The sequence below is a fragment of the Elephantulus edwardii genome, unplaced genomic scaffold, assembly GCF_000299155.1.
Source record: "Elephantulus edwardii isolate Elephantulus edwardi_28Jun2011 unplaced genomic scaffold, EleEdw1.0 scaffold00141, whole genome shotgun sequence".
Taxonomy (NCBI): domain Eukaryota; kingdom Metazoa; phylum Chordata; class Mammalia; order Macroscelidea; family Macroscelididae; genus Elephantulus; species Elephantulus edwardii.
This window is the reverse complement of record NW_006399891.1, coordinates 965,527-974,660: the sequence shown is the minus strand read 5'-3', so window position 1 is coordinate 974,660 and position 9,134 is coordinate 965,527. Positions and strand designations below refer to the sequence as shown.

At 35.5% G+C, this 9,134-nt stretch overlaps 1 protein-coding gene across 1 annotated transcript in view; it reads left to right on the top strand.

The window, feature by feature from the left end:
• The window catches only part of LOC102867337 (aldehyde dehydrogenase, cytosolic 1-like), a 39,831-nt gene that overhangs the window by 9,655 nt on the left and 21,042 nt on the right, over positions 1-9,134 (top strand). Inside the window, exons 3-4 of the mRNA XM_006894382.1 lie at positions 3,236-3,376; positions 6,505-6,634. Coding sequence (XP_006894444.1) covers positions 3,236-3,376; positions 6,505-6,634 — 271 coding nt within the window. The remainder of the gene's footprint in view (positions 1-3,235; positions 3,377-6,504; positions 6,635-9,134) is intronic.

Genomic DNA, 9,134 nt, shown 5'->3' with positions numbered 1-9,134 from the left:
AAAATTATGGAAAAGTAAAAGAAAAGATTCTTTCATTGTTTTACAAACCCTCCCCCAGGTCCCCTCCACCATGCAGCCCTCGCTCTAGTCTCCTATCACCGGTTTTTATACTTGGTTTAGGTGTTAAGCTACCTAACGTGTTATTGCTAGGATTTTTATATTCAAAAATAAAAATTTACAAACAATTACTAGTAAAAAGGCAATACATAATATAATTTACATGTGACTTAGTTTAAAAAAGTAAATGCTAATCCAGGAAAGATCCATATCCTTCCTGATAGACACTTTAAATTACTTTATATGACAGCAGAGAAATTGAAACAGGATTCTAAGGCAAAGCAAATGTTAATTGGCAGTCCAACCAGTTTTGCAGACTGATAGGAGTTTGGTGATTTTTTTTGTTTGTTTTTTTTTGGTACATGATAGGAGATTTACAACTTTTTACAACTATACCATATATTTTAATAATTTTGAACTTATTAATACCACTCTATCAATGTGAGGGAAATATTCCTGGTGTGTGAGCTGCACCATTTTTTGTCAAAGAAAGGGATTTCAGTAACATCAATAATGAAAAGCTAGTGTGAATACACATTCTTTGGACTCAGTCTTCGCACTGTGAAACTCCTTCCCAACAAGAGAAGAAGACCAAGGAATATCAAGGAATGCTGTTCCCAATGTTGAAAGGAGTTAAGAGCTTTCCTCCAGAACTGACAGAGAAAGTCTCTATAATCAGCACCTTGAATTAAGAGTCTTAAACTGTGCAAGACTATTTTTTCTGTTTTTAAAGATATCCCACTTGTGATAATTTCAGTAATAGCACTGGAAACGAAACTATCCTCTCCTCAGTGATTTGATACCATTATATTCAATTAGTAATCTGACATCAGCATCCTATGTGTTGTAAATTCTGACCTTTAATTATATTAATGGAGAAAAGTTTGAAGTTGTCAATTTCATTTCTCTTGAGTCTACAATCAACTCTCAGGGAAACAACAATTAAGAAATCAAATGACTTATTGTATTAGGCAAGTAGATTATCAAGAACTTCTTAAAAGTGCTAAAGACAAAGATATCTCTTTAAACTGTTGCCGGCAGATGAGACCAGGGAAGACACATCAGGAGTAAATCAGCATGAATACCTCTTTAGTAAGAAGAAGTTTATTGTGCTAGCAGGAATTCAAATACAGAATGCTTGGGCTCCCCAAACTACTTTGTTCAGGGTTTTTTACAGGAAACAGATAAAGAAGCAATTCTGCTATTCTCTCATTCATGGTTTTAAAGCATCAGCATTAGTTTTTCAGATTATACATAGTTCGTGTCTTGGCTTCCCAGATAAGGTCATACTTTCACAATGTCACAGCTTCTAGAGCCCAGTAGTAAAAGAAACATTTTCACAGAATTACAGCCTTCCTGGCTTTTCAGAGCAGGAGGCACCTGCAGAATCTCCCTCATCCCTCTCTAGGATTTCAAACATATTTACAAAGCCTCTTCTTCCCTAGGTCTCCTCTCTAAAAACATTAAGTTGGACTTGGCCCAAACCAGGTTGTTTTCAATTGTTTCATATGCATAGGAAAATTAGGGAATGAATAAAGAAGACCAAAGAGTTCAAGCTTTTGAATTACAGTGTTGGTTTTTGCCTTGGTTGGGTGCCTTTGAGTTGAGTAGGACTCAGTGACACTCTGAACAACAGATCAGAATGGTGCTCATCTGTGCTGTCCTCATAATCTCAGACACATCTTTTGAGCCCATTGCTGCTGTCACTGTGTCAATCCATCTTGTTGAGGGTCTTCCTCTCTTTCACTATCCTCCTACCTTCCCAAGCATAATGTCCCTCTCCAAGAAATAGCCTCTCCTCGAAACATGTCCAAAGCCTTACCCTACAGCAACTAACACTAATATACTAATGAGTCAAGATAAGAACCTCATTGCGTTAAATGCCCACAGAAAGCAATGCTTCACTTTTCTTCTAGCTTTTACCTCATGGAACAATCTATGAACTTTTCTTTTAAATAATCTTTGTTGTTCTCACAATATTACTAATAAATGTACATTTATGTCCAAAAATATTAGTGAATAATAAAAATTTAGTAAATTTTTATAGCTACTGAGAAATTAATATTCTTTAGATAATGAGTCCCAAATTAATTTATGAGTAAAATGGTGCCAGTGGTATTATAAATAAAGGAGGAGGGGCAAGAACAAATAAAGGATACAAAGCAAAGCATTGATATGAGTGGAAACTGTTTTCACTTGAATAATTCTTTAAGGCTGTACTAACTAATCCTGAGCACTTCTTTTAACATTAGTCCATATTCTAACAAATGATTACTAAAGATAAAATGAAATGCTTAGAAAAATAAGGTGGCTGCAAAAGTAGAAATTAACTAGTAACTTTCTCCACTTTTAAATCATTTAGTATGGAAATGCACAGTCTTTCTTAACTATGTTTATGAAGTACTTGATGTTTCATTATCATTTTGACTCATTTCATATATTCAAATATTGCTTCTCTTAAAAAACAGGAAAGCTTTAAACATTATAGGGCAAAAGTGCCGGGGTCACCTATGGGTCTGTTTCGACTCTACGGTACACAACACAATAACAACAACCAACTTGGTCAACCAAGAACCCTTTTAATAAAGGAGAATTATGGAAATATAGGTTAAAAAAATTGGAACACACTAGGACAGGATAGGAAAAATGCAAACAATAAGTTTCAGTGGGTGAGATCTGCAATTCTCAAGAACCCAATCGCCAAAGACTACATTGTGGTGATAAAGAGCAAGGGCTGAACTCAGCTCTGCCATCTTGAGCTACTAACCTTGCTCAAATCAACTTCCTCCCTTTGCTTTATTCTCTTAATCTATAAAATGGCAACATACACTTTGCTAAATTTATTGAGTATTAGAAGAGCTAATGTAGATAAAGATATTAAAACATTAGTGAACACAAAAAAAAAATTAGTGAACACATAACAGTCCAATTATATTAGCTATCATAATTATTTCTGTTCTAAGAAAGCAATTATGCAATACATCACTTTAGCATTTCATTCTAGAAGGAAGGCAATAGACTTAATATCAACACACTGAGTACACAAATGTGCTAAATTTTGATCTAATGAAGACATTGTGCCCACTTACAAGAAGTTTTTGTCTATTTGATAGAATTGTTGTCATTGGATTGCATGCTGTGTTTAGGCTCTTGAACTGACATAAACTTGTTTTTGCAGGAAGATGTTGACAAAGCAGTGAAGGCTGCAAGAGAAGCTTTTCAGATGGGATCGCCGTGGCGTACCATGGACGCTTCCGAAAGGGGACAGCTGATATACAAGTTGGCTGATTTAATTGAGAGAGACCGCTTGCTATTGGCGGTGAGTATTGGCCAAATTGGGCATGTAGTAAGAACTCTGGAGAACACAGATTGTCTGAAATGGAAATTTGTTCCGTTTCAGTCATTACTACAACTACTTTACCAATACAACAAACAATTTTCTCTTTGGGAGTGTGCACAACAGTGGTAACAATGAACTTTCTCTCCCACAATAATCTGCACTCCGTTTCTGGACGATGGAGTTATTGTTTCCATTATAGATTCTACAGCACAAATCTTAGTTAAAACACTGTTTTCCCCCTTTACTCTCACAGCCATTAATTAGCAAGGTCGCATGCAGTATGAAACTTATATTGATACACTGACTGTCTCGTGATCACTGGTCTCTTTTAGTGAGAAATCTCATGGAGTTTAAGTTCCCAGAACTTTTTAAAAAATACACATATATTTCATAATTATAGAGCACTAAAACACTAAGTAATGGATCATTTTTCCCCTTCCTGAAATGTGTCTAGGTGCTTAAAATGAATATCTTTTTGCAACTATAAAAAAGTTGAAGAACAAAGAAAAATCCAATTACATATTCACTTTTAAAAGTTATTAATATATATATATATATATATATAATAGCAAATGACACATTAATAAGTTACCATTAAGTATAAGAGATATTTTTTTTCAGTTTTAAATTATAGTAAAATCAGTTTAATACAAAGAAATACCACAGTAAGGTTTAAGAATAAAAATTTTATTATCTTTAGAATCTTAAATCAGCAGTAAGAAAAAGTCTATTTAAAAAAATCAATCAATATAATTAAAATACTGTTTCTTTTCCAAAGATTCAGCATAAACCAAAGTCTCATATGCATAGCTTCAGAAGTTATATGCAGTAAACTATATTAACTTAATTTAAAAAAATAAACAAAAGCTATATTAACCTATAGGAAGAGAGCAGGAGTTGGTAAATCTCGCCTTTTTGCATTGATCTAATCCATGGATTATAAGACATTGACTGCCTCTGTAAGCGTGTTTAAAAAAAAAGATAGCAGACATACTGAGATCCCATTTGATTACTCTTTGAAATGGGTCACAGCTGTATAATATAGAGACAGCAGATGGTATAACCAAATATTCTATCACTTGACATTATGGTCTGATAACTTCCCTAGCAGACCATTAGGTTCCAAAGAGGTCTTTAACATTCTGCTTAATGAAAGCAGATTGAATTTTCTACAATGGTGAGGACACCAGATTAGAAAAGGATTAATTTTACAGCCTAGTCATTTAGATTATTATTATTACCATCATCATTATCATAGCAATAGTATTAATACGGAGAGTTCACAGTTAAAAACATCAACACACACACACACAGAGAGAGAGAGAGAGAGTAATTTTACTAAAGAAAATTTTTGAGTACAGAACAATGTATATATTCATAAAAATTCTAGAACGTTTCAGTTCATTTCCAGTTTCCAATCTGAGCATCATGGATTAAAGTCTGTAAATTATTAAAGTTTGTGTGACTAAATCAATTATACCCAGATAGGATACAAACTTACAAATAGTTACTGAAGTATCATTAATAGTCACTGGCATTAAAATTCCTCATCAGTTGGATTATATGAAAAATGAAACCCTGCTGGAACTCTGATCTGACCAAGGAAACTTGGTATCATTCTGATCAGTCGTTCTCAGACTGCAAACAGTGCCTGGAAAGTCGGTTGTCTGGAGTTCATGCACAATGTGGTAGAAGGAGCATTATGGCTTGGAATCCAGTATTGAAATACTCTTTCTACCTGCTTTTAGTGTTATTGTTTTCCAGTTGGGGTTTTTTTGTTTGTTTGTTTTTTAAATTTTTTAGAAGGAGCTAGACAAGATGACTTATGAATTGTTTTCTTATTCAAAATTTTATAAACACAGAAATATACCAAGTCCAGTGAGCTGCCATTGAGTAGATTTCTACTAATAGCAACTCTTCTAAGATAAACACTTCTCCATAGGGAATTCCGGTGGCCTAATTTAGTAGGGAATTGTGGTGCTAACTCAATGGTGGCCCCATTTTGGAAGTTAGAGTCCACTAGTGGCTCCCATGGGAGAAAGCTGGCAATACTTTCTTGTGAAAAACCACTGGAGGGTCAGCTTTGAGTTGGTTTCAATTCCAAGGCAATCCGTTCTATTACAGGATTTCTAAGGTAGTAAACTCTATGCTACAAGCACTGTTGATGTACTGGCTAAAACCTTTGGCCACCAATTAAAAGGCCTAGAGTTCAAACCTTTCAGCTGTTTTGAGGGAGAAAGATGTGGCAGTGTTTATAAAAACATTATAGTCTTGATTGAAAACTCTAAATTATAGTTCTACAGTGTTTTGTATGGTCACTCTGAGTTGGAATTGACTCAACAGAACTGTTCTTGTGTGTTTGCTCTGTTTTAGTCTTTAAGGAAGTAGAATGCCATATATTTCTGCCACAGAGCAGCTGGTGTCTTTTAATTCTAGACTGTGCAGTTAGCAGACAAGCCAGGTATACTTTCAAAATTCTATAGCAGATGACTATTCAGACTTGGAGATACCACCTGTAGAAAGCTGAAGCAGAATGTACACCTCTCACCATATACAGAAATCAACGCAAGGTGGGCCAGGGACCTATGGGTAAATCCCCAAACCATAAAGATTGTAAGAGACAAAGTAAAGCCAAGATTACAACACCTAGCCCGTGATATGAAAAGGCTGACAAAATATAGCCAGAAATACACAACAAGAAGATGATAAAATTGATTAACAGGGTCTTCTAAAGATTAAATGCCTGTCTGCATCAAACTTGAAGTTACACATACCCAGCAAGTTTCGAGGTGACACAATGGCAAAGACACTTGGTGGTTGGAACTAAGAGGAATAATGATGGTGTGGTGCGTGCCACTGTTAGGAAGTGTACCCTTGTACACTTCCTATCATGAGATGATTCTGCTCTGGCCTGTTGAGCATCCATGTACCTGAGTCCACTTTTTGACAATGTCTTTGGTTTGGCATATATATATTCTTTATATAATATTTATATTATTTGTATATGAATAATATTAAAATACATAAAAAGAAATATATGTTAATATATATTCTATAATGTAGAATTCTTATAGACACTTAGATTTGGGGTTTTATATATTTTTCAGACACTGGAGTCAATAAATGCTGGAAAAGTATTTGCCAGTGCATATCTGATGGACCTAGACTACTGCATCAAAGCCTTACGTTACTGCGCAGGCTGGGCTGACAAGATCCAGGGGCGGACAATACCTGTTGGTAAGTAGCTTCAGGGAACCACCAGGAATCATAGGATGCAGGAGGAGATTACTGTAGAGCTGAACGATTCCTAACTCTCCCTTTAAAAAAAAATGTATTTTCTCCTTTACTTGGAAAAATTTCAGTTCTGAGCTTGAAAGTTCAGTTAAGATTTATCACATAGTTATTGAAATGGTTTTAATATAGTCACATAGAAGATAACACTATATATTTTAGAAAGCACTGAAATAAGAACAAACCTACTTTTGTAGAAATCTCCCTGGAGCTTTGGTGACCGAGTGGGTAAGGAATTGTGTTGTCACAAACATTTTATATGCATAGTCACTGATCAAGGTCTGCAAGGTACATACCTACCACAAGGCCAACTTTAGCCTTGTGATAAATGTGTTACCAGATGAAAAAGTATAAAATCTAAGTTATTTACAGTTTACTTAGGAAAATCCAATAACTTGGACAAAATAGCAAACATTCATTTAGAAAATTAGGTCAAAATTAATACATTAAGGTGTGAGGGAGGAAATCTTTTGATCTGCTTCTCTGAAAAACCAAACAAGAGGCCACAAGAAGGAGCTGACTTCACCACAAGATATTTTCTGGTTTTAAGCACCTTTGATTTAACCCAAATCCGTTTCATGACTTTTATCATTATAAACTGCTATCTTAGGGTTCACATTATCATTTAGTTAAATGTCGAGATATATGGGTATGCTCTTGTTATGTGCCATAGAGTTGAGTATGACTCACTGCAACTCTGTGAACAACAGATCTGAACCCTGTCCTATCCTGTGCCATCCACATTATCTCTGATGTACTTAAACCCATTCTTTCAGTCACTATGTCAATCTATTTCATTAAAAATTTTCCTCTCCTTTGCTGGCCTTCCACCTTCCAGGCATAACGTCCCTTTCCAAGAAAAACCCTCTCTTAAACACACAACCAAAGTATGTGAGATGAAGCTTCTCCATCTTTGCCTCTAAGGAGCAGTCACTGTACACTCTTGAAGATTTTATCTTTGTTCTTTTTGACAGTCCCTGGAAAGCTCAGTACTCTTATCCAACACCACAACTCAAAGACATCTCTTTTCTTCAGTAATGCTTTTTCATTGTCCAGCTCTCAGATGCATATTAAGTGATTGAAAAGACCATAGCATGAATCAGCTACACTTCAGTTTTCAAACTGACATTATTGCTCCTTAGAACTTTGGAGACATTCCTGATAGCAGACTTTCTCAATGCAGTACCTCTCCTGATCCTCTGACTGCTAAGATCAATCATGTTGATTGAGCATCCAAGTAAGATGAAACTGTTGACAATTTCAATTCTTTTCTCCATTTATCGTGAGGTTGTTTATTCACTTAGTGGTAAGGACATTGATCTTAAGATGTAATCCATGTGAAAGGTTGTAGTCTTTGATCTTCCTCATCCTTCAATATGAATTGTAACTTACTATCAAGAAAACAAAGGTCCTTACTGTTGAGCCAATGGGTAACCTCATGATAGGTGGAGAAAGGATTGAAGCTTAATGATTTAGTCTTCCTTGGGCCCACAATCAACACCCTTGATAGCAGTAGTTAGGAGATAAGGAGATGTACTCTTTTGGGCAAGTCTACTGTTAGAAACCTCTCCAAAATATTGAAGAAGAGTGATGTCAGTTTGAAGACTAAGATGTGCTGGGTTCAGACCATGATCATTTCCGTGATTAATGATTCATCTTCAGGCTAGACAATAAATAAAATGACAGACGAATACTTCTCAGTTGTGGTGTTGGGGAAGAGTACTAAATATCCCAAAAGAATGAACAGGTATGCTTTAGAAAAGGTGCATCCAGAGAGCTCCTTGGCAGCAAGGTTGTCTTCATCTCCTATTCTTTGGACATGTTGCTAGGAGATATGATTCCTTGGATAATGATACTGTTCTTGGAAGGGTAGAGGGTCAGTGAAAGAGAGGAAGAGCCCCATTGACACAGTGACTGAAGCAATGGTACAGTGATTAGTTGACACTACAATATTTCAAGAAGTACCATATGATGAATGGTCAATGATAATGAAGAAAAACACTCAAGCTATATTGAAAGCACTAGTGAAAAATAAGTATACCAAAACTGGGACCCATTCAACATGTTTCATCTAACAGATGCAGTCCTGGACATGCTTTTCAGGCTATACCAGGAAATTAGGAGGATAACTATCTAGACAACTCACTAAGAAACCCATATTTGTTCTCATTTGTCTCATTCAACAGGATGAGGAGATTATTGGAAAATATAAACAGAAACTGCCAAAAGAATGGTACAGTGACTGTAGATTCCCGCTATCTTATTTTGATGCTTTCTGAATCTTTCAAGATTTTGCCTACAGCATCTCTCTATATTACAACTCAAGGCTTGAATTTTCTTTTCAGTTATTTCAAAATCAAAGTCTTCCCTTTTATTTTCCAATTCCAACTTCTTGCACATTACACACACACACACACACACACACACACACACACACACACACACA